This window comes from Typopeltis vanoorti, chromosome 16, assembly GCF_054136105.1.
Source record: "Typopeltis vanoorti isolate ZY-2024b chromosome 16, IOZ_Tvanoo_1.0, whole genome shotgun sequence".
Taxonomy (NCBI): domain Eukaryota; kingdom Metazoa; phylum Arthropoda; class Arachnida; order Uropygi; family Thelyphonidae; genus Typopeltis; species Typopeltis vanoorti.
The window spans coordinates 57313202-57340949 of NC_143564.1; the positions used below are offsets into that span (position 1 = coordinate 57313202).

At 34.1% G+C, this 27748-nt stretch overlaps 1 protein-coding gene across 1 annotated transcript in view; it reads left to right on the forward strand.

The window, feature by feature from the left end:
- The window catches only part of LOC150098039 (torsin-1A-like), a 71524-nt gene extending 47117 nt beyond the window's left edge, over positions 1-24407 (forward strand). Inside the window, exon 5 of the mRNA XM_090406408.1 lies at positions 22829-24407. Within this exon, the coding sequence (XP_090262534.1) occupies positions 22829-23907 (1079 nt within the window). The 3' untranslated portion in view covers positions 23908-24407. The remainder of the gene's footprint in view (positions 1-22828) is intronic.
- Positions 24408-27748: the final 3341 nt, after the last annotated feature.

Below are 27748 nucleotides of genomic sequence, written 5' to 3' on the forward strand. Positions count from 1 at the left end.
TTTTAAATTTAAAAATACAATTATAGAATTATTTCTCTTAATTATCAGTGACTTATATAATCAAAAAGCAAAGTCTTTTCCTTTCTAACATAGCTTTGAGAAAGCATTTTTTTGGAAAAAGTCTACTTCTAGTCTCTTCATAAATATTTCCAGTTTCTAAAAAAAAAAAAATTGCATATGCTAGTAGCTGTGCTGAAAGAAAATTTCTTTCAGCACAGCTTTCAGTCGATTTCAAAATGGATCATCAATTCTTTTTAACAATGGTTCATTAAAATACACAGTCATCTTCTCATTGTTAATAATTTTCTGTGGTTGATTCTGCTTTTTGACTTGAATGGCAATAAGAAAAGAGATGATATCGTCAAACACTGCCACAATTTACTCTTGTTTTTCTTATCATTGTGATTTTTGAAATCTCAACAATCTCATTTTTTTGATTATCAACTTCTTCATCACATAATACTTCTGAATCAGATTCAGATTTCTCAGTAATTAGAATGCTTTTAACATAATCAGTTTTGTCTGACTTGAAAAATGCTAGCTTGAATACAATATTGTTGAAATAATATATTTATTTTCAAATAAAATATCAAATCTTCTGTTAATTTTTTTCATTGTTCCTACTCTGAAAAAAGTGTTATCTTCATCTTTAGATAAATACGTTTTTAGAGTCAATATTTGAGAGCACTTTCAAAATTAAAGCACAATTTCATCTCGTAGTTTTGGTAATTCTCTAAAGCAGTGGTTCTTAAACTGGGCAGTAGCTCATCCCTGGGGACGCTGTGAATGCTGAAGGGGGCAGTAAGCGTTATAATACTACTAATATACTAAAAGCAAAAAATTCCGTATTTAATCTAGCATCCCTATTTATATTGTATGTTTGGCAACACTGTTCAGAATATTGTATGTCTGGCAATACTGGTCAAATTTATTCACTACTTATTTTTTAGAATTTTTACATTGAAAGTTAAGTAATTGGGCTCCTTTTTGGTCTGAAGTTTCTACATTGAAAATAAATAATTTGGGCTATTTTTGGCAGAATCCACTACTTTTATAAGCTTTATCTGCTATTTTTCCTAACACTTCTATCTGACAATCCTGGTTTGCAGTTTACATCTAGCCTGTGGTATCGTGTGGCGCACTTCGTTGATATTCTGTAGCACTGTAGTGTATTAAAATGAGTGAAAAAACAAGTCATCAATATTCAAATGAATATTTAAAATAGAGCTATTCCATCTATAAATAAGGAGCAGTTATCAATGTGCTTAATATATGAAAAAACTTTCTCAAACGAAGGAATGAAGTCTTCAAGAATGATTGAGCATTTAAGAATAAAGCATCCAAATAAAGCAAAAAAGGATGTGGAGTACTTTTGCAAATTAAAGGCTAAATTTAAAAATCGTCCTGGACTTAAAGGGTTGGTTACAATACAAAGCAACAAAGGGACTCGTATCTTACAAACTTTCAAAATTAATTGCCAAATGTGGAAAGCCACATACTATTGATAAAACTCATCTTACTGGCTATAAATGAAGTTTTCGATACAATGATTGGCCCAGGTAATATGACGTTGCCGATTCCTCTCAGCAATAGTTCAGTATCAACAAGAATTGACGAAATGGTAAAGGACATTGAAAAAAAAAAAAAAAAAAAACTTTGATGATTTAAAAATCATAGAATTTTCTTTGCAACTCAATGAAGCTTTGTTAATGGGCTACGTGCGTTATATAAATACTAATGAAAGTATTGAAGAGTTTCTATTTGCTGAACAACTGAAAATAGACACAAAAGGTTCTACAGTTTTTGAGGTTGTTAAAGACTTTTTTAATGCTAAAAACATTCCCCTCACAAATATTATTTCTTGTGCAACTGATGGAGCACCAGATACGATTGGTCGTCACCGTGGATTTATAGTATATTCAAAAGAAACAGTTCCAAATATCTTTTCACTTCGCTGCATTCTTCATAGATAGCACTTAGTTCCAAAACATCTTAGTGAGAGACTACATAAGACTTGTTGATGTATGTTATTAAAGCAGTTGAATAAAATAAAAGCCCAGTCATTAAATACCTGAATTTTTTCTGAAACTTTGTCATGAAAATGAAGAATTTGAGCGTCCTTTGCTTCACACTGAAGTTAAATGGCTCTCAAATGGAAACTGTGTGCGACACTTTAATGATCTCTATGATACTATTTTGGAATTTCTTAATGAGAACATGTGTAATGGTCTAAAAAAGGAAAAGGTTGACATCGCATATCTTTCCGTTATTTTCACTAAATTAAATGAGGGTAACATCAAATTGCATGGAAGCAACATGAATCTTATTAAAGCAAAGGGAATTATAAATGCTTTTATCAGCAAATTAACATTCTGCAAGCAGAGTAGTGCAAGATGAGATTTTCTGCAGTTCCCTATAAATAATAGATGATTTAATATTAGATACAAATTTGGAGTGTATTGTTCTCATCTTCTGACACTGAAAGAAGATTTGATCAGATTCAAAGACTTTGATGAGTTTAAAATACCTGATTGGATTGTAGATCCCTTTTTTTTCTGATGTCACTTCTGTTTATCCAAATTTGTATGAAGAATTTATTGACTTACAAAATGATTTTGAAGCTCAAGAACAGTTTCATCAGTGTGGATATGAAAGATTCTAGCCAAACATGCAATTCAAGTATCCTCAGCTTTGACGAGAAATAAAATTACTGTTCATTGCTTTTCCCTTTATACTTGGTCGAGAAAGGATTCAGTGTCGTGGCACAAAATTAATTTGTATCAAAGTCATTACTTTTTAATTAACTATCAATTCAAATATGTTGATTGTAATTTAGGTTTGCCTAATAATATATTATAATTATCTTATTGAGTCATTACCCTAGTGCAGTAGTTACCAACCTTTTTTCATCATGCCCCACTTCAACGGCTGAAAGATTTTGATGCTCCTCCTCCCCTCTAGCATAATAGTCGGCCAAGTTCTGAAAAAGTATAATATAAATAGGTACTTTAAATAAAAAAAAGGCACATAGGTAAAATTGTTTTTAATTTGACTTTCTTCAATGAAATTTTATATTACACTTTGTATATTATAAAACATAAATCAAATTTAACTCGGGAAAATAAAATCCAAGTTAATGTGATCCTTGAGGTTGATGTCTGCTGCAAAGACTTTTTATTCGAGATACTAATTTTGTCAATTTCAATCTCAGATCCCCACTGTTTGTGATATTCAGATGATTTCTTTTCGTTAGTAACAAGTCATTTACAACACTAAAGCCACATTCAACTAAATATGACGACAGGAAGGATAATAGTAATTTTTTGCAAAACTAGTTGCATTTCGGTATTTCGTTTCTGTCTCATCACAAAGCCATACCATTGTTCCTTGTATGTTGAGTTAAGTTCTAATAGACTCATCATTTTGCTTTTCTGAGAGTTCTTGATACTGTATTTATATTGACTGCTGTACTAGTAAATGGCAACATCGACAATTTATCGCCGACAATGGTGATTTTTTGACTATATCGGTGGTGAGGTGACGAATGTAACATCATTTTCCAATTTCCCCCCAAAATATTCAAATCTTCCCACGTTGGGAAACACTGCCCTAATATAAAATTGAGCAGGGGGTGCCAGGCTATACAAATAGTTGAAAGAGAGTGCCAAGCAAAAAAGGTTAAGAACCACTGCTCTAAAGGCTCCAGTAAATTCAGCGGTGATTACAGACCACTGATTTGAACTTAATGTATTAAAATTTTGTCAGCTGCAGAGATATTTAATGCTATTTTCTGTTTAAGTATTATTCATTGTAGCATATTAAAGCCAGTTGCAATTTGCAGGTACATCTTAAACTAATTTTATGTGGCTGATGTTTTATTCAGTGTGAATATCTTTTAATTTTGATCATGTAGCAAATGGATGATTAAAATGTGCCTCTATTTTTCAAATCATTGCCATTAAATTTGAAATTGATATTTGTGCATTAATAGTCCATGCTAATTGCAACTTATAAATAAAACACAGAACACTTACAATTTCAGCATCATTACATCCCTTAATTATATTGATGCCATCATCTCAAACTATTGTATAAATTTACTCATCTGACTTGTATGACTTCCAGGAAAATGCCGACAGTTCAAAACTATATGATTATATTGAAGGTTTGTATTAAGCCAGTTCTCTGTGAATCTAATGGAACTTTCATTTGTATGCTGACAGGAACATATATCTGACATAAGAGATTTAGCATCTGCAATCTTCTTTTTAATAGTTACAACTTCTTCACCCATAGTCTGTATAGACCTTTGGGGCATTATAAAGGTAACAGTCATATGTTTCTGTCTTGGGATTTCTTAACAATTTGGAGAATGAAGAATTAGTCCATTTTCTAGAATTCTTGGGCAACCTAGAATCCAAGTGATTCTAGGGTTGCCCATGGTGTTTTATACCAAAAGTCAAGCCCTCTAGTGCTATTTTAGAGAAATTATTTGATCTAATCACATGGCCCTGAGCCACTGGAGATGTTTTCAATGTATTTTAGGGGTGATGTTTTCTTGTATTCTGACAGTTGAGCAGATTTTCCTCCTTCCTTCATCATTGGTCACGTGTGTCATGTATGGTATCTTCAAAAGTTTTCTGTAGCACCTCACCTCGAAGGCCAATAGCCTTCCTCAACTTTCTTTAGCAATTCCAACTCGCATCCGTATAGTAAAACAGTTAACGAGGATGTCAACGAAAGTCTTGTAGTTAGCTGTATTTTATTGTCCTTCCAAAGTGGCTGTAACTTCTGAAGAGCAACGGTTGCTATACAGTGCATGCTTCAATATCATGTTTAGACCAGTCATCTCTGTGTTGCACACTTCTCAAGTAGATGAATCTTTCTACTTTCAGTTTTTCATCATTAACACATTCGCTGCCACACTTCTCAAGTATAGTTTGTTCCCGTACGCCAAGCACTTTTGCATCTTCAAGGTCACTACGAGTAATCTCATAGCTGGCTTATCAGGCAGAATTTTGTTTCATACGCTAACTACGAGTAATCTCGTATCACCTGCATCTTCAAGGTCACTACGAGTAATCTCGTAGCCGACTTATCAGGCAGAATTTTGTTTCACACGCCAACTACGAGTAATCTCGTATCGCCCCCACCTATATACTACATGCGCTGACAACTGTGTTTATTGCGTCTAGTCTCTAAAAAACCTTCAGTTTTTACTACTGTTCATGTCAAACATGAACAGTACTTTTGCAGTGTAGTGATTATCAGGTTCATATAGATATTTTACAGCATGTATTGGGGTTTTGGCAGGTAGCATATTTTTCCTCCCCAATAATTAAGGAAAATTTTACACAATTTTTGCATTTTGGAAGGAAAAAAAACTCAGAATACTGCATTTGGGCATGTTGACTATTATATCTACTTCTAATTAAATATCTGTTTTGGATATGTAATTATTTTTAGACCAAAACCTGATGCCCAGTTGTCATCAGATAGCATCTAGTTATCATGGAAAACAATATTTTTTTATTTATTTACTTTTTTTTAGTGCCTTGCAAGTATATATTAAATGATGTAACAGTTTTATGAGAGGGCAAATGTGGAAAGGTTTCTCTAGAATAATGCATCTAAAGAAGTCAAAATCTTTTGTTAAAAATCATAAGTTTTTCAGATCAGAAATTCAGGATCCCAACAAAATATCTTTTAAACTATGTATATTATTTCTGGGAAAACTCCCATGTTACTCCTCATTATAAACTATTATAATTACAGCTGTTTTGCCTGCTTCAGTTTAGTACCCCTGTTTAAATGTCATTGGCTATTTACTCATGGATTCTTAGGGCATTATGAGTGTAGATGTACTAAAAAGTATATGTAGCCTAAGGAATAGAAAATTGCACATACCTTTTTCTGGGTGTTGTGGCTTTTCCTCTGTCTGCGATGTCGGGAACTGCAGAGTGTGTGTGGGGGGTAGGCAGTTTGGTAGAATAAGTTAGAAAAACCCTTTTCTAAGTTTAAAAAACCTAAGAAGGTTTTTCTAACTTATTCTACCAAACTGCCTACCCCCCCCCCCCCACACACACACTCTGCAGTTCCCAACATCGCAGACAGAGGAAAAGCCACAACACCCAGAAAAAGGTATGTGCAATTTTCTATTCCTTAGGCTACATATACTTTTTAGTACATCTACACTCATAATGCCCTAAGAATCCATGAGTAAATAGCCAATGACATTTAAACAGGGGTACTCCTAAACTGAAGCAGGCAAAACAGCTGTAATTATAATATCTTTTAAACTCCTTAAAAATAATTCTAAAAATTAGGAAAATGCTGAATGCAGCATTTTTCTTATGATGCTTTCATGGCAACGTCCATTTATATAACCCTGCATTCACTCATATGATACTTTTCAGTTATGACTAATGCCCATTTATATGACACCACGTTTGCTCACACAATTATAGCGACATGACACTGTGTTGAATCGATCGACTAACGGTATTCATGAACTCTCTATTTCAGTGTTTTGCTGTGAATAAACTGTTCATAACTATTTTATTGTTAATAATGGCAGATAAAATTCATACCAAGGTGATATTACTTCCAGTGAAAAGAAGATGAGTAAACTTATTACATTACATGTTATAATTAAAAAAAAAAAAATTAAATTTATAGATGATAGTGTATCGAACACCAAGATAGGCTGCAGACTAAACTTACTCTGTTCTACTGTTGTAAAACAAAGATAAATTTCTATATCTTATAAAAGTCTTCCTTAACACTAAATGCATAGTTCAGAAGGCCTGGATGGAGGGATGAATTCCAGATAATTGGAGTAGAGCTCTCATAGTACCCATATACAAAAAGGGAAATAAGCTGAATGTGAGAATTAGAGGTATTTCCCTACTCAGTGTTCCTGGTAAGATATATGCAAGTATACTTGAGAAATGGTTGAGCAGGATTGTGGAAGGGAAGCTTGGTGTAGAACAAGCTGGATTCAGTCAGGCCAAATAGAGTCATCAGGATTAGATTTTCACTTTATAACAAATAGTTAAGAAATGGTGGGAATATAACAAAGATCTATTAAGTTTTGTAGATCTGGAAAAGGCATATGACAAGGTGCCAAGAGAGAAGCTATTCAAAATGCTACAGTTGTATGGTGTCAGTTGGACATTATATCAAGCATTACTCAATCTTTCAGTTGTAAGTCAACATTTAGAATGGAAGGAAGTACAGGAAGATGGTTTAAAGTTAAATCTGATGCCAGACAAGGATGTGCCTTACTCCTCTGTTATTCATTATCTATATGGATCACATAACGAAGGAAAGTGGTATTAAACATGATATCAAAATTGGAGATGTTAATCTCAGCTCTTTGCTTTATGCAGATGAAGTTATACTTCTAAATAAATCCAGTAAAAGCTGCAAGATTCCCTGACTAAATTGAATAGCTGTTGTAATAGATATGGTATGAAGGTCAGCAATAACAAGTCAAAGGCAATGAAAATCGGCAGGAACATTGAAAATATCAACTGCATTGCAGCTACTTAGGCACAGTTTTTAGTGAAGATGGTAAATTAAATATGGAAATAGACAAGCAGAATCAAGAAAGCTGGTTTGGTAGAAAGTCAACTGAATAAATTTATATGGAATAAGAGAGAAATTAGTCAAAACACCAAATTAGCTACATACAAGACAGTGTTCAAACCAATTTTAATTTATGGATCTGAGAGCTGGGTCAGAAGTAAAACACTTGACCAAAGAGTAGAGACCACAGATATGAGTCCTGAGAAAGATTAGGAGCATGAACAGATAGCTTCAATAGCAATATTAAAAAAAATTAGGATATTAGGAAAGAACTTGACATTGTTAGCATCCAGGATGTGTTAGCAAATCTAATCTTAGGTGGTATGGTAACTTAAACAGAATGGGAAAGGAAAGATTAGCAAAACAAGTGTTCTCTGATAATGTTTGTCTTAACAGGTAACAGATTAATTTGGAGGAAAATTGTAGATAGAAAGTTAGTAATGATGTAAGTTTCGCATAGTACCATCATATCCTGTGCACCCCCTGAGGGTACATGTCAGGAATATGATGATGATAATTGGGAAAAATTAGTGATTTGCTATATGATGGTGGTCTGGAACTTTATGTATTGTGTGACTTGGGTGTATAAATAAATTCACTTGTTGATTAATGTTTTAATTTCAAAATCTGGTCAGTAGCAGTAACTTGAAGTATGAATATTAACAGATAACAAGTACACTCATTCATAAATCTCATGTTACTTTTTGAAGAGGATTAATCTTGTGTGTGTGTGTGTGTGTGTGTGTGTGTGTGTGTGTGTGCAGGAGGTTAGCTGTCCAGTATATTGTTTGGCAGTTTATAATATGGTGGAGCAAGAATATGAATGAATTGTTCAAATGTTTTTGCTTTAAGACAGATAGCTGAGAAATCTTAGAAATATAACAAAGATCTGTGTTTAAGATTTGTAGATGTGGAAAAGGCATGACATGGCTCCAAGAGAAAAGTTTTTCAAAACGCTATGGTTATGATGCATGTGGAATTTTATATAGAGATATAAGACACATATAAGTACTTTTTATTTATATAAGAACTTGATATAGAGATATAAAATCAGAGGGTACACACTAATCTCCACTCTTTTTCATCATCTATGTGGATCACATTATGAAAGAAAGTGGCATTAAATACTGTCAGAATTGGAGACACTGAACTCAGCTCTCTATTTGCAAATAATCAAATTCCTGATATGTAACCTCGGGGTTTAGAGGATATCATAATATCCTGTAATGGTGAAAAAGTTGCACCATTACTAACTTCCAATCAACAGTTTTCCTCGAAATCTGTTATCTGTCAAGATTCCAATATTATCAGATCTTATATTTCTCTCTCTGAGGCACTTTTACTGTGTCAAACAACCTACATCTCTGTTTTCTTCTGGGTCTTTTTCCTGCCAGCCTGGCAAAGAAAACTTGTTTTGCTAATCTTTCATCTCCCATTCTGTTCAGGTAACCATATCATCTGAAATTAGCTCTGCAATACATTCCTGAATGCTAATAATGGTAAGTTCTTTCCTGATATACTCATTTATAATACCATTAATGTCTGCTCGATTAGCCTAGTGGCTATGCGCTTCACAACCATATGCCTGGGGAAGGAGTCTCCTAGGTTCGATTCCTATCGGAGATGTGAGGAGCTCAAGGATCTTCCTCAGCCATAGCCAAGTTAGCCGGTCTCTTGGGCGTGGACAGCAGGGTATTTTTTCGTAGTTTATCTGGGGTTTTTCATCCAGTAAGCAGGCAAACCGGCCCCGTGAACACACACGGATACAGTCAGAAATATATCATCCTAGGAGATGCAGCAGAGAAGTGGTGAACCTTCAGTATTAATATGCCAGTAAACCCCTCAGTATTCTTCCTATCCTCATCCGTCCTAGACGGATGAGGATAGGAAGAATACCATTAATGCCATCTATTCACTCCACTAATATTTCTCAGAACGCTCATATCTGTAGTCTCCACTCTTTGATGAAGTGTTTTATTTCTAACCCAGCTCATAGATACAAAAGTAAAATTGGTTTGAACACCATCTTGTGTACAGCTAGTTTAGTATTTGACTAATTTCTCTCTAATTCCATATAAATTTATTTTGTTGATTTTCTAATATACCAGCTTTACTAATTCTATTGTCTATTTTCATGTTTAATTTGCTATCTTCACCAAAAGTTCAACCTAAATCGCTGAAATGGTTTACTTGTTCTGTAGGTTCACCATTCAGGATACAGTTTTCAATGTTTCTACCTATTTTCATACCAAATTTATTACAACAGTTATTTAATTTAGTCAAGGAATCTTGCAGATGATTTATTCAGAAGTATAATATCATCTGCATAAAGCAAAGAGCTAAGATTGACATCATTAATTTTGATATTAGAGTTAATACCACTTCCTTCATAATGTGCACCCTTGTTGCATCATTAAACCATCATCAAAAACATCAAGCCATCTTCCTGTACCTCCTTCAATTCTAACTGCTGACTTACAGCTTAAATAGACAAAGTAGTGCTCGATGCAATATCCCATTCACACCATATAACTGTGGCATTTTGAAGAGCTCTTGGTACCTTGTCATATGCATTTTCCAGATCTACAAAACTTATTTATTAATACAAATCCTTGTTATATTCCCAAGATTTCTCAAAGTGAAAATCTGATCCTGACAATCTCTATTTGGCATGAATTTGTCTTGTTCTTCACCAAGCTCCCTTCTACAATTTTTCTTAGCCGTATTTCAAGTATATAGGCAGCCCTCAGTTTATGCCTCATTTCCGTTCCTGAAAAAACAGCCGTAAACCAAATCAGCATAAAATTAACCCAATTTTAATGGGAGGTATGAAGTTATGTTACATGCAGTCAAAAAATATGCACATGAAGTATGTGTAACATTATTATATTTAAAGCTTTGATAACACATATGTATATATTTGTTAAAATAAAATTATTAATAACGAAAATAAAACAAAATTATATACAAAAAATATGAAACTTCGAAAAGATATTACATATTTCTATGTTGAAGTTCTTGGTTTCGGATCATCTGCATTTTTTTAAAAAAAGGTATCCGGTGTTAACTGCCTAGATTTTCTTTTTCTTTCTTTAAGGAGTTCAGTGTAAGGTCGAATAGATACAATTGCGCTCCTTTTTGCGTTCGCACTCCGTTCCCAATCGTGGTCCATTTTGCAGAGTTCATCAGTCAATGTCTCTATGCTTGCAAGGATACGCTGTAAATTGGCTGTTTTCATATCTCTCAGAGGACCTTCGTTTTCTTTCTCCTCCTTTGGATGTTGATTTAATTGTTCGGGTAATTTTTTTAAGTCTTCATTGGAAAGCAGTTTATCATGGCTCTCTAAGACTTCTGTCACATCTTCAGCTGTAATATCGTACAATCCCACCTCTTGTGCAAGCTTGGTAACATGTTCAATAAATTCTCCTCTTACTCTAATTCCTCGAAGTCGTGCAAAATTTAAAAGGAGCATGATGAAAACATCTGGAAGAAGTTTTCATCATGCTCCTTTTGAACACTTTGCTGACACATCGTTCCAAGCTGCCTCGATGTTGTTAATGCCCTTCAAAATATCGAATGACCACCAGTAGTCTTTAATAGTTTTTCCTGAAGTGTCCAAGACTCTTACCATTTCCATAAATGTTATACGGAGGTAATAGGCTTTGAAGATTGATATAATCCCCTGATCCATTGGTTGCAAAAGCGATGTGTTTGGGGACATGTAAACAACCTTGACATCCAATGGTGTTCTTACTTAGGTTGTGAGGATGTCCAGGGGCATTATCCAAGAGAAGCAATGCGTTGGCTGGCAAATCATTTTCTTTACAGAAGCGAAGCACGGCAGGACAAAAATAATTTGTGTACCAATCTATAGAAACATCTTGTGTAGCCCAAGCGTTCTTGTTCCATTTCCAATAGACTGACAGCATGTCTTTTAGACCCTTGAAGGCGCGTGGTGTCTGTGAATAGTACACCAATATTGGTTTAAGCTTCAAAGTTCTGGAGACATTTGCACCCAACAATAGCATAAGTCTATCTTTTACAGCTTTAAAACCTGGAGCGGAACGTTCTTCACAAGAAATGAAGGTGCATGATGGCAATTTTTTCCTGTAGAGCCCAGTCTCATCAACATTAAAAATGAGATCAGGAGGATAACTTCCTTGTTCTACACGGTCTTGAAATTCTTTAGGAAAAGCATCCACTGCCGCAACATCTGCACTTGCCTCCTCACCACATAATTTGACACTGTGGCACTTACTTCGAGACTTAAATCTCACAAACCAACCTTTGCTTCCTAAAAATGTTTCTTTGCCTCCATCTGTCTTTTTAAGATCCTCAAAAATTGTTTTTGCTTTCTCAGTTATAACAGCCTGCATCAGAGGAATGTTTTTCTGATTCAAGTCATCCACCCATAATCATAATAATTTTTCCATTTTTTCATGAAGTTTACCCCTGCTATAACGTAATGTTTTGCATTTAGTGCTGCCATAGATTGTTGCACAGACTGTTTTATTCTGTCTGCATTTTTCATAATGGTAGTGACAGTCGATGGAGGTAAGTTCATACTTGCACATACATTAGCACGTGTCTGCCCATCTTCCATTCTCCGAATCACCTCCATCTTCTTTTCAAGTGTGATTGATTTCCGTGTCTTCGTAACACCAAGTTCTGCTAATTTTTCTGCACTTCTATTATCAGACATGGTATGTAATTGCGTACTTTATCAATTTAAATAGGTATGTACGTAAAAAAAATTAATAGAACAATTAGGTAGATTCAACATTAAAACTAGGTTTCATACATGTACGTCGTAGTAGCTCGATAAACACTCAAACACTAGAGCGCCTGCTAGCGTCGTTTCCCAGTCAACCACACTACAGTAAGAAAGCACACGCAGGCAACTGGCGTAAACCAAGGGCTGCCTGTACTTGCATAAATTTTACCAGGAACACTCAGTATGGAAATAGCTCTTAATTCTCTGTTTTATTACTTTTTTTATAGATGGTACTATGAAAGCTCTACTTCAGTTATCTGGATGACCCTCTGATCAGGACTTCTGAATTATGCAGTACATCCACTGTAAAACTTTTATACCTCCATATTTGATCATTTCTGGTTGAATTTCATCTACTCCAGCTGCCTTTACACATTTCAGATTTTTGATGGCCTACTTCAGTATGGATATGTATTCCTGACCGCATTCCTGTTTGAAGTTTTCTACTGCAATGCTGACATTGTTTGTTTCATTTAGCAATCTTTCAAAGTAATTACTAGACATCTAGAATATCTTCATCTTCACTTTTCATCTTATCATTATCTATGTTTCCTTTTTCAGTACCTCTAGAATATTTTGCCACCTTTCTGATATTTATTTTCTGTGTTCTTACCAAAGTCTTCCCATGGCTTTTGTTTAGCTAGGTTTACACAGTGCTTCACTTTCTTACATTTTGTCTGGTTGAATCAATCAGTGTTTTCTTCAGAGTATGATGATATATGCCTAAATACATTAATTTCAAGTTTTCAGGATTCTTTATTTAAATTCAGTAACTGCTGTAGCAAATTTGGAATGAAAATAGGCAAGAGCATTAATTAGAAAACATTAGCTGCATTCTCAATTTCAGTTGAATGTGTTTTTCATTCTTGCTGGAGACCCTGTAGAATAAATTTTTCATCTATCTATTCAGTCACAATTTTTAGTGGAGATTGTCATTAATTAAATTAAAATTTGGGAATGGATAATAATAGAATAAGCATTGTTGATATGGTCGGAACTAGTTGAATAAATTTATATGTCGCAGGGAAATGGTGAAAATAGGGATTTGATCAATTCACGGCAGATGTTAAAATAACTCTGTGGGGTGATTTCCCTGAAGAAAGTAAGTAATTTGATCAAATCCCTTAACTGTTTTAGTGATTTGATCAAATCCCTTAACTGTTTTAGTGAAAAGATGAAATAATATTGTTTAGATATTAAAAGTATTTATTAAAGATGAAATAATATTGTTTAGATATTAAAAGTATTTATTAAAGAGAGAAATTAGTCGGAACACTAAATTAGCTGTATACAAAGCATTGTTCAAACCAGTTTTAACTTATGGATCGGAGAGCTGGGTCAGAAGTAAAACACTTGACCAAAGACTAGAGACCGCAGATATGAGAGTCCTAAGAAAGATTAGAGGTGTGAATAGATGGCATCAATGGCAATATCATATTAAAAATGAGGATATTAGGAAAGAACTTGACATTGTCAGCATCCAGGAATGCGTTAGCAGAGCTAATCTCAGGTGGTATGGTCACTTAAATAGAATGGGAGAGGAAAGATTAGCAAAACAAGTGTTTTCTGCTGGGTTGGCAGGAAAACGACCCAGAGGAAGACCAAGATATAGGTGGATTGATACGGTACAAAGTGCCTTAGACGATAGAAATATAAGATCTGATAATGTTGGAGTCTTGACAAGTAACAGACTGATTTGGAGGAAAATTGTAGATAGGAAGTTAGTAATGATGTAATTTTTTCATGTAGTACTGTCATATCCTGTACATGGCAGGAATTTGATGATGATGAAGTATTTATTAAAGATGAAATAATATTGTTTAGATGTTAAAAGTATTTATTTAGTAAACCATGCATTATTAAATGTAGAATAGTTAATACAACAATAGTCATTTAAGCTGATATTTTTAGTGAAATTTTAAACATTTTTTGTGGATACAAGCTCCCCTCTGGCGTCTGTGCCGGCCAGACATTACGCGAGGAAGGTTGCACGCATTTTTATTATTGTTTTCTATATTTAGAGTTTTATCAAGTACCTACCGTAGAAAAATGAGTTCAGATATAGAAAAAAAATCGAACTCTGACCGAATTTGTATCTGAAGAACAGTTCAATGAAACTGTCAGGACATTTAGGACTTTTTCTGTCAGGACAGAAAAAGAAAAACCTTTGTGGACTCGCGAAAGAATAGAAGAAGCTGTCACAATCATTGAACAATTTAAATTAGCACCACTACTTAAACTGCAACGGACACATAAACAGTATTATTATGGAAAAAAATACGATGTTATGGAAGTAGGTACTAAAAAATCTTTGATTTTGAAGAGAAAGTCTGAATTCAATCCAATTGTGAAAATAGTACCAACGGAAAATTTTTACCACATACTTCGGGAAACCCATCAGTGAACTGGCCACGGAGGAAGAGATAAAATGCTGTATAGTTTGAAATCGAAATACCTAATACCTACTTCAGTTGTACTCTAGTTTTTAAAGCTGTGCACAGTATGTCAGTCTAAAAAAAATTTCCAAACAAAGGAATCGTTGTTTGCCCAATTGTATCTAGCGACTTCAATCATCGTGGCCAAGTCGATTTAGTTGACTTACAGTCGACACCAGATAGAAATTACAAATGGCTATTAAACTACCAGGACCACATGACAAAATTCAGCCTTCTTCGACCGTTGACATAAAAAAGAGCTGCTGAAGTAGCAATGGAGCTATTAAAAATATTTTTGGAAGTAGGTTGTCCTCATATACTACAAAGCGACAACGGCCGTGAGTTTACGGCTGCTGTCATACAAGAATTAACAAGCCTGTGGCCAACGTGCAAAATTGTAAATGGTAGGCCTAGACATCCAGCTAGTCAAGGATCTGTTGAGCGATCAAATCAAGATGTTGAAGCTATGTTACGTGCTTGGCTAATTGACAATGACACAAAAAATTGGGCTATAGGTTGTTACTTTGTTCAATTCCAAAAGAATTCCTCTTTTCATCGAACCATTAAATGATCACCTTACAAAGCTTTATTTGGAACAGGACTCCAATCTAGTCATATTTCGAAAGAGTTGCTTGAAAAACTTGTTGCTGAAGAGGACTTGGATCTACTTCTTAATCAGCAGGACCATGACATTATTTTAACACCAGAAGACTTACCAGCAGCTTCCTTAGAGAACAACCACACTTCAACTTCAAAAGATCCACCAGCATCTGAATTAATTGATTACAATGCTTCAACTTCAAATGATCTATTAATAGTTAAATCAACCAACAATAACACTTCAATGTAACACAATCTACCGTCAGCTGATTTACTCACCAAAAAGGCTATAAATTTCGAGGATCTACCAGAAATTGAATCAGTTTCTTTATCGACAATAAGACAACTCGAATCAGTTAACAACTCTACTTCAACTCCTGCTTCAACAGTTAAAACATCTGTAGTGTTACTTGCATCAGAAGGGGAAGCAGCTGTCAGCGACAGTAAAGCATGTTGTGTTGTTTGTAGAATGGAATCTACTGGAGCCCATTCATGTGACATTTGTAAAAATCCGATGCACTCAATATGTGGGAATACAGTAGGAGAAGAAGGATATGGTTCGAAAATTCTATGCTATTTATGCCAAAAAGAAGAGAGCATTAAAGATCAAAGGGAAAATGCTGCAAAACACCTGAAAAGATCAGCTGAAAAAATGAAAGAAATTTCTTTGAAGAAATTTAAAGACGTGTTAGTGAATTCCACAGTTTTGGTGTATGCACCTAAGGTAGATAGAGACTCATTAGATGGAAATAACATCGTGGGGATCGTATTAGATATAAAAAATAATTTATACGAAATTGGTACCTCAGTTGGAATTATAAAAGATTGGCTATCTAGAAACGCTCTTCAAATAGTTACTACAACATTTACCGAAACAGTTCCACAGATTAACCTAAGTCTGTGTGAGATTGCAGGAAAATTATCCGTATTTGGAGGTTAAGGATTTAAGAAGTGTTCTGCGAGCAATCCAAATTGCAATGTAAAACAAAAAGATGTGCCTGTAAAAAAAAAAAAAAAAAAAAAAAAAAAGTAACGCACTTTGTAACTCGAGATGCCACAAATCAACAACATGTTTTAATAAAAATGAATAAACATTATTATTTATTAATTACATTCACGAAAAATGTTTAAAATTTCACTAAAAATATCCTTTTTGTTTTTAAAAATATCAGCTTAAGTACCTATTTCTTTTGTTAATTAGTTTCGAATAAATAATTTGTGTTTCAATGACTATTGTTGTATTAACTATTCTACATTTAATAATTATTTCATCTTTTCACTAAAACAGTTAAGGGATTTGATCAAATCACCTACTTTCTTCAGGGAAATCACCCCACAGAGTTGTTATTTTAACATCTTCCGTGAATTGATCATATTCCTTAGGGATTTGATCAAATCCCTATTTTCATAATAAATGAGAAATTAGCAAATAGTGTACAAGATTTGTACTGTGTTCAAATGTGTGCTGAGAGTTGGGTTAGAAATAACAGTTGATAAAAGACTAGAGACCTCAGATTTGAGAGTTCTGAAAAAATTTAGGGAAATGAACAGATGACATCAGTAGCCAAAATCGATTAAAAATGAAAATATTTAAAAAAAAGGTGCTTGACATTTTTAGCATCATTCAAAAATGTGTGAGCAGAGCTTTATCTAAAGGTGGGTGGAGGGCACTTGAACAGAATGGGAGAGCCAAGCCCAGCAGAACAGAATTGTTGGAAAAAAGATCCTGAGGATTTTTTTTTTTTTTCCTGTGGTGAAATCTAGATGAGCTGTTGCATTTATAATGCCTTTCTTCAAGGGCTCACTTTAGTGAGTATGGGAGTGGCAAACCCAAGGTGCCTGTTGCTGGACCATGGCTTAGTTCATGTGTTATGTTATCTATAAACAAGTCTCTATGCTTCTTTCTTTTCTTTTTGCTCCTTCCACCCAATGCTATTAGAGTATTCAAGGGCTATGGATGAATCTTTCCTATTTTATTGTTTTATTTCGTCTCATGCAGTTAGAGTCTGCCTTCTCTCCCAGGTATTTACCTTACCCAGTAAGCTAAAGATGAGAGGAGGTGGGTGCCACACGTCTATCTACCCATACCACACTGTGGAGGCATTCTTTGCCAGCTTGGTTGTTGCCTGGACAAATAAGGACCACTTCACCTTCTGGGACTGCCAGGGATGGTGGTGGAAATTCTGGTACTAGTGAGTATAAGGACCAACAAAGAGAACTTGACAACTCAGGAGGAGTTTTATGGTTGAAATGTCAGAACACTTCACAAAGGTGGCCAACTCAAGCTACTACAATATGCTCATACACTATAATTGGTCTGTCATGGGTCTTTGTGAGATCAGGTGGCCACAAGCAGGAGAATTGGTAAATGATGAGGGAAACCTTTTGATTTATTCAGGAACATAAAGAGGAGGAGAAGAGGGAGTTGGTTTTTTTTTATTCATAAAACTGTCAAAAGACGTGTGAATTTTAAATGTATAAAAGCAGAATAGCTTTTGTCAGATTTAAAGGAAAACCAATAAATGTATCAATACTACAGGTTTATGCATCTATATTGTTATACGATGAAGAGTGTATTAATGACTTCTCTGGATAAATAAACTCAGTGATAAAAGAAATTCCAAAGATTAGATCTTTCTCCAGGAGGCTGATATTGTCAGTGACCACAATATGGTCATTGTTACATTGAATCTAAAATAAAATCAAATAAAAGGTAACCAAAAATAAGCATACTGTTCAGAAGTTGGAATCACCTTATATCAGAGGACAGTATAAATCCCACATTGCTAATTCCTTGAATACCTTCTTATAAGAATCCAGAAGTATTGCAAATGAATACAAAGTATTTTCCAAAGCAATTTTAGAAGCAGCTGATACCATAATAGGAAAATCATCGCAGGATAATCAAACCTTGGATTACAGAAGATATTTCACAACTGCCTGATCAAAAGAGAACCTTAAAATCCAATATAAACAAGGATAACAATAGCAGGGAAAAAATATAAAAAACCAAAGAAAATAATAAGAAATAAAATTAAAACAGCTAAAACCAATTGGATTCTGAATGAATATGGAAAGATTGAAAAGGAACTACAAAGAAACAACCCTATAAGTGTTTTCCAAATGATAAGTAGATTAGTTAATACTTTATTATTTCCTATATTAACCCTTCACTAATACTCAGTAGCCTTAATTATCAAAACCTCAAGATTTAATACAAATTACATTGGACGAAGGAGACTTATTTTAAGAGTAGAAGCAGCAATTAATTCTTTGAAGATGGAAAAATCGGCAGGCATAGATGGAATAACTTCAGAACTACTGAAAACTGAGGAAGAACAATGAATCATGGCCTAAAGATTGGTGCACTTCTGTTCTGATTCCTATTCCTAAAAAAAAAAGGGCAATTATAAAACTATCAGTTTAATCAGTGATCCAAGCAAAATTTTCCTAATAATCTTACTCCTTGGGATTGAGAGGAAAATATAAAGTATACTTTCAGATAATCAAGCAGATTTCATAAAAACAAGAGTATAATAGATCACTTATTTACAGTACATGTCATTGGAGAAAAATATACTGAACATAATAAAATACTATATCAAATTTTATAAATAGGCAGAAGGCATTTTATTTAGTATGGCATTGAGGCATTATGGAGAATACTGAACCAGTATTCTCAGTATGAAATAGATAATAAAATAGTACACCTAATTAAAACTGTTTACAGCTCCTCAGAAATGTTAATAGAAATCATGGCATCTATATCAAAATTTCCAAAATGGAAAGAGTGTGTGTCAAGGCTGCATACTTTTGCCAGTGCTTTTTAACCTATTTGGAATATATGATATAATAAACTCAGTTGTGGCAGCAAAAAAAAAAAAAAAAATCAATCTCAGATTTGCTGATGACATTGACCTAATAACAGAGAATAAATATCAGTTGCAAGAATTAACAGACAGTCATGAAGACACTTACCATGATGTATTTACCATTAAATACATCATGGTAAGTATTTACCATGATGTATTTAATCATGGTGGATTAAATGCAATCCACCATGATTAATGTTAGTAAATGTTGTAAACGATGTATCTAATCATTTACCATGATTAAATACTTGATAAATGGAGACCAAAGATTAAGCTAAACAATAAACTAATTACATTTAATAAAAACCCCAAATACCTTGGAGTTACTCTGGATCTATCATTAAGCTTCAAACATATCACCAATGACTAAATATCATGAAAAATATCTTTGGTAGAGCATGGGGAGCCGATGCTAAAACCTTAAAAGTCGCATACATCTCTATTATCCGACCCATAATGGAATATGCTTCTCTCATCTGAATGCAAGCAAACATCACAAACCAGTTTAGACAAGCTTATAAAAATTAAGAAAAATGCAGCTGGAATCATATGTGTACTAAGGAATACAACTCCTGAAAAAATAGCAGAATTCAAATCCAACCTTTTTCCTTTAAAAATTAGGTGGCAAGAAAATCTTACTATTGTAGAAAAAAGAGACCTTGCACATCATAGAACAAGTGAACTTTTTAAAACATGGCAATAAACAATAAAGAAAAAATCAGCAATGCAAGAAATCATGGAAAATATAAATCCCTTTGATTGTCCAGATGAAATAGTCAATTATCCAGCATTTCTTCCAAATCTAGACAGGAAAAATATACATAGTTATTAATTTTGAAATAGGGAAACATGAGAAAACAAGCCTAGAAAGCCCTGAAATCTTGATCATTAGCTATTTCAAAAATAATGAAATATGGACCTGACTCAATAAAGATCTACACAGATGGCTCCAAAAATCCAAATGGCAATTCTGAGGGTGGCATACTCATCTATGGCTCTCAAAATACAGAACTAAAAATCAACATCTTATACCATGTAGAATTAATAGCCATTAACACAGCACTGCAACATTTGAATAAACAAAACCCAAAGGAATTTATATTTTTTACAGATTCCTTAGAAGCCCTTCAAGCTATCAAGAACTACTTAGAGACATAGCAAAAAACATAAACTACATAAGGATTCCAAAATAATTTTCCAAAACTGGAGATAAAATAGCTGCAACATCACCACAGATTTTGATCTTTTTAAAACTACCCAAAAAGAAAACGCAAAAAAGAATGATTCTCCAAGACATGGCCACTGGTATTTAGCAGAAAAACCAGGAGCTACCATCAAGTCCAAGTTTAATCGCTGTGCCACTACCATGATCTCTCACCTCAAGACTGGCTACACAAGACTAATCAAGTTTAGCAATGGCATAAAAGTCTTCCCCATCTTCAAAATCTGTAATGTCGAGGAAACATCACCACAGCATTTACTAACTTGTACGAATATATTTCTAAATGTGAACTTTATAACAACCCAGAAAAGGTGCTGCTGTATAAAATACATGAATTTGACCTCTGGTGTAATAATACCATGAGGAGAAAAGAAAAAAAAAAGAGAGATGGCTTGTCAAAACATGATATTAAAGTATGAATTGCTAAAGCAACTTTGCCCTTCAGAGGTTACTTTGGAAGGTCAATAAAATACAGCTAACTACAAGACTTTCTCATGGACATCCTTGTTAACTCTGTTTTACTATACAAATATGAGAGTTGGTCTTTGAGATGAAGTGCCATAGAAAACTTGAAGATACACACACAGCACACAACTAATGATGAGGTTAGAAGAAAAATCCACTTCATTTCCAGAACACAAAATACCACCACTAAAATCTGATTCTAGCCACGTGGCCCAGCTCCAGTGGCTGGGCCGCATGGCTAGATCAGATAGTTTACCTAAAATAACACTAGAGGGCTTGACTTCTGGTTAATAAAAAAAAAAAAAAAAAAACTGGGGTGACCTAGAATCACCTGGATAGATAATGTTAGAAGGTGGACTAATTCTTAGTTCTTCACCTTCAGGAGATCCAGAGACAGAAACCACTGGAGAAAGTATGTTAGGACTGTTACCTTTATAATGCTTAAGTTTACATAGACTATGAGTGAAGAAGAGGAGGACTGAAATGTAAGATTTTCGATGATTAACTTCAAATATTTGGGAGTTCTCTTACAGAAAATATTGATACAAGGTTCCATAATGGTTGCACGTTATGACTCATTACAAGAAATCCTCAGGCCAGATATGATTATTTATGCACTTTCATTTTTAAATTAAACATAAGTGTGATGGACCTTAGTGATTTTAGACATAGAGATCAAACTAAAGATTTGAACAAAATCAGGTTTTGTACCTGATAGATGAAAGAATGAAGATTATTAAAGAGAAACAATACTAAGTAAAAAAACAATATAAGGAAGATTAAGAATCCAAGAAGATTAAAAATGTTTACCCATTTATACCAATAAAGTGTAACCAGCATCATGACACCTGAATCCCTGTAGTGGAATTCAGACCTACACTCTATTGGTAACAAAATGAAACTTTCCATAATATTTCCTTGTGTTTACACTGGATATATTTTCTGTACTCCCATTTTCTAAGATTACAGGAGAACTTAAGGATACCTGAATGCTCTTGAGGATGGAATGGATTCTTTAGTGAACAAATAAAGATTGTTGGTGTAAAGTTTGGTTTAAAACCAGTAAAACCAAAGTGTACTTTTTCAAGAACGAACTTAGAGACTTGATAAGCTTGATTTTACCTTTATCTGTTTTTTTTTTTTAGGCCTTTTGGAGTATTGCATTCACCCACTCCCTTAGTTACAATAAAACTTTTATATCTTTATATTTGAGTAGTTCAGGTGTGGTGTCATCTATTCCAGATGCCTTTCTGCATTTCACATTTCTAATGGTCTTTTGCCACACAAGATTGCATTCTTGTTTTCTGTCGTGGTTCTTTGAAAAAGAATTCAAATAGAAATTATTCAGGAAGTATATAATAATTATTCCATATAGCCAGAATAACATTAACTTCAGCTTGTATGAAATTGATCCAAGATCATTTATGATCTTGGATCACTTTCATGGCATCTTTCTTCCATTTGTGAGTTTGGATTTTTTTTCCAAAATAGTTTTGCATGTCCAGTGTTATAGTACAATTTGCTCATGTTCTATGCTTCACTTCTTTTAACTTTACTTCATTTTTTATACTATGTTATTGATTACAAGTGGTATGACATAAAATTCTCATTTTTCTTAACCTTAATTCATAAATAAGTTGAGCTTGCCATTAGCCTGAGGCCAACTGTTAATAACTTATTCCTAGTGTTGGTCCACATTTTTTTACAGTTTTATTAATGCTGACAAAGTTCACTGAGTTAACATAAATAAGACAAGGCCTGGACTATGTATAGAGAAAATGTCCTCTCTCTTATAATAATAATTTATTTTTGACAGATTTTCATGTTTTTCTAAAATTGACATATAACATTTTAAATGAAATCTTTTCAGAATCTACCAAGTCTCTGTATCCAGTTCCAACAAATGAATTAGTGTTTTGGAAAAAAAGGAAGCGAGGACACAGTGAAGAAATAGGAGGAGGAGATGCCTCTAGTTTCATCTCTGAGAAGATTTGTGAAACAAAATTTCCAGTTAATTGTGATCAGCTTATAAATTCTAAAACAAGTAGATTTTGGATATGTTTAATTTTATTTGCAGTGTTTATGGTTATAATTTCTTTTATATTATCATGGTTTCATCTGTATACATGTGTTTTTATAGACAAAATTGATATAACAAAGATTAATAGGACACTCCACAGTGAAGTGTATGGACAGAAACTTGCTGTTGAAAATATAGTGGATGTACTCCAAAGTACTTTAATTTCTGAATCCACCTCTGTGATGCTTTTAATAGGTGGCAGTGGAACAGGTAAAACTTTGGTGGCATCTATTTTGGCTCACCAGTTTCCTGCTAAAACAGTGTATCGATTTTTTGAACCACACACTGTTTTATTCTCTTCATCATGGAGTTATGAACAGGGTTTCCTTTCGCAGTGGATTAATTCCCATTTGCATCCCTGTGCTCCAACCCTATTTATTATAGATGGATTGGATGAAAGTCAAAGTTTTCTTGTTCAGGAATTAGACCTGATCTTAAGAAGATGGGATACAATAAAGGCGAAGGTTCCTGTAATATTCATCCTCATTTCTAACACCAACACATGGCACATAAGCAATACCGTTATTGATTTATATAAATTAAATAAATCCATATCGAAAATGGAAATTCAACAAATTAAATTAAATCTCTTGAATGATTCCTATTCTTGGTATAAGGACATCCAGAATTTTAGCGATTTTCATATTGTACCATTTCTTCCTCTTCATAAAAATGAAGTTAAGCTTTGTATCAAGAATTATTTAAAAAAACATGGATATCAAACTTTGCAAATTAATGAGGAAGTTGAAAAAATTGCTAATGAATTTGAATATTTTCCTTCACAAATACCTGTGTTGTCAAAGTATGGATGCAAACTAATATCTAGTAAAGTACAACTGGCTGGAATTAAACACCATGGTGAGTTGTAAAACATCACACTCTTTGAAATCTGGTGCCATTTCATATCACAATTGTTTTTATTCCATGTTTCAAGTCACATAATTGATTTCATTAAAACATCAGTGAATTATCATTTGAGCTGTTAAAGTAGTCAAATAAAAATTAAGTTTGCTTTTTAGAAGCATTATTCATATCATTTTTGCCCATTTTTATAGTGAAATTATCAGTAATATTGTAAGAGTTGCAATGTTTGTAATGTGTTGTAAAATTGAAAACCTATTTTTCCTGTAACTTCCAAAGTTCTGTTTGGAATTTTTTTAATGCTTTCTAAAAGATTCTGAGTCTAAGTAGTGTTTTTTGAAGAAGTGCCTCAAGAATTTTCAACTGTGATACACTTGCTGTCTTAGTATCTTATACACACACAGAATGCATTTAAGCCTACAGTGTCCTTTCATTTGTTTTTAATAATTAAATATTAATCATCCCACATATGTGTGTGTATATATAAAATAAAGGATATTGAATAGTATTTCCAGTTTCTCTGATTGCTTTGTTATAGTTATTTTAATGACTATCATAACATTAATACCAAATGTGTTATTTTCTGGAAAACTAGAATTTAGATAAAGACATTTAAAAGTAAAATAAAAAATGATGTTTTATTTATGTGGAAATGACTTGCAATGATCCATATGATCAGTTAGGATGAAGTAGTTTTGTCAAGGAAAATATATAGAAATTTTGAAAATCATTTATTTGGAATTAATGCTACACAACTAGAGGTCATCCTAGGTGAGTTAAAGGATTAAAAATGAGTGCCAAGCTATAGTTTTGACTAACTGCACTCAGTGAACAAAATATTAGATTCATCTCATATATATTTGATAGAATCTACCATCAGTGCAATTAAAGGCATATTGCAAGCACAAGACTATAAATAGCAGGAGATTGCCTGGGATACAGTATCTACATTTATTGTATCTGTGTGTGTGTGTGTGTGAGAGAGAGAATTCGGGTGGGTTGGCCTTTCCAACATAAAAGCCTTATGTGTCAGCATTATGCAGTCGAGGCGTGAATATTGGGTAACAGTGATGATTGAAGACTTGAGGATTTTGATCATAAATGTTAGTGGTTGGGACTAAGATGGTCTGACTTTGTAAATAATGATGAGATTTGTTGGAGTGGTAAGATCCTTGTAGCACTATCCTATGTATGGAAAGGCTACGATAGTTCTGGCATGTTGACAGATTGCGGGACATCCAGTAGAATTATATTAAGGGATCTGGGAAGCATTAAGAAAATAAATAGGCTTCGAATGAGATATATCAACAATATCAAACAAGAGGTTATAGAACTGGCTTTTAACGATATGAAAAAGGAATGGACACTCATGACAAATTATATGTGGTGTAGGAAACTGTCAATCTGGCTAGACCTTCATGACTGTTGCCTGAAGAACTTGCATGCATGCACATTAGAGATCATCACAGAGCTGTGCTTTGATATGTGGTTAAGGAGAAATAAGGAATGTAATTCACCAGGGGCGAATTCTCCATGCTTCATTACTTGAGAAAGAAGTAATATTTATTTGTTAATAAATGCATGCATTTATAAGCATTCCATTTAGGCTTATTTTTGTAACAGAAGACGTCTTAAGCTTGCACGCAATAATTGAGCTTTGCATTGTGTATCAAAGGCCGATGCTTGCTCGTCTAGTCAAAGCCATCTTGGCTTGCTCGGTTGTGGGAGCTTCCAGGTCTTCGCTGTAGCATTGTGATTTCATGCGCGCTCATGGCCATTTCTACTCCGTTCACGTCGTCTCACTCTGTTGCTTAAACACAGGCCATAAGCAGTCAAAGTACCTCTAGCCAGTGAGCTTCAGCCAATCTTTACAGGTGTACATGTTGCTTGGGAAAATTAAGTTACAACCAACTTTTTTATGACGATGTTATTTTCATAAAGAACCATAGGAAAGAATTTGTATTCAAGTAGGTCAGCTAAATTGAAAAAGATACAATTTATTTTACAAATGATATTCTATTTGTATGATAATCATATAATACAATCATAAATATATACATAAATTTCTAAATAAATATATAGTTTTAAATGGTCAGTAATTCATTCTGCAAATCGGACTTCAATCACACCTCTCACTCCTTGAATGATAACAAGAGCAAGCGTGACTTTCAAGACCAGCATTCACCCGTGGTATTCGCACATTTCTTGAAAAGCAGGTGGTTGTATTCAACGGACAAAATGATCTGGGGAGGCAATTTCAAAGAGCAGAGATAGATGGAATGAAGGAAGATGATTAGGAGTTGGATCTATATGTTATTGGTTTAACTGAGCAGGAATACAGATCATTGGCTGCTCGTGTTCTTACATGATTAGATTAAAGCAGAAAAATGGTTTTGGTCAGTTTCCCAGAGAAAACCCTATGCAAGTATCTATAAAAATGACGTAATGCCTATGAGAAAGTGATTGAATGTAGGTAGAGAGTCGCCCATTTGGCACGCTGCTTTCCTCTGTATGCAATTTATTAAGTGAAGTTAGAATGCACCCAAACATGAAAACAATATACTAACATCGGACTAATTTATATATATATATATATATATATATTAGGAGTTGGTTAAGAGAGAAGTAATGTTTTGAACTAAAGAATTTAGTTTCTAAAGGATGAGCATATGAATGTAACCTGTTTACCGAGCATAAGCTAGATCTGACAGTGCAAGATGAGAACGCTAATCTTGATCGAAACTGAAACAAAAAAGTTAGAGGGAGAGAACCATGATGATTCCTCTGGATAATAAGACAGGAATTGTGCTTTGATCACATTGAAATTCACCAGATTATCTTTCCCCAACTTCAAAATGGTGGTGAGATCAGTGCTTAACAGTTGGAGTTTGTTTGCTTTTGATGAGAATCATTTCAGTAACATGCATATTCTGAAGTGAAGAAGAGAAATAGAGCGTACCATCCTCAGCAAAACCACGAATAGGATTTGGAGCTAGGTCGATAATGGATATCTGGAAGAATAAGATAGCATGCAGGTACTCCAACATCTATAAAGAAATTTAATGAACGAAAGCATCCATCCGCCTTGGCAGGCAATGACGAAGTGCACTTCGCTCTCTACCCAGCAGATGGACGGGTGTGGATAAGGCGGTTGACCGGTGAACATCTTACCAGATTGCGTAACCCCAACTATGAAATTCGGAGGTGGCGTTGTGATTGTATGGTCTTGTTGTTTCTGGTTTGGCCTCGGACCTCTGGTGCCATGAACATTGAATTCTAAGTGGTATGTTTGGAGATATCAAGGGAAAACAGCATAAAAAAAATCATCTAAGTTTCTTAACTTAAACCATATGGCTTGGTTAAGTTAGCAAGGAGGTGTGCTGTAAAACAAGAATGACTGAATCCATATTGATGTTAAATCTAGACAGTAGAGAAGTTGGTGGTTGTTGGCTGCCTCCATGATTTTTGAGAGACATTGAGGTGAAGACAATGGAATGATAGTCTGATGACTGATTTTTATATCGGTTTTAGGGAGAAGGTAGACAAGGGATTGCTCAAATGTTGCTGGGGATGTCACGTAATTATTACAACTAATACAGATTATACAGGATGATATGGTGTTACTTCTGGAGCACACGGTTTTTGTATGAATTCCATCTAGATGGGGGGAGGGAAAACAATCAATATTAAGGAGGATTTTTAATAAAAATAAGCTAAAAAGGTAGCCTAGTTATGTTTAAGTTTTTAAAGATTAGTGGGCAGCTGTCAATCAGAAGAGCAGGCACAACATTGTTATTGATTTTAACTGGCAGTCAGGTAAGAGAATGAGGTACAAAACTATTATGATCT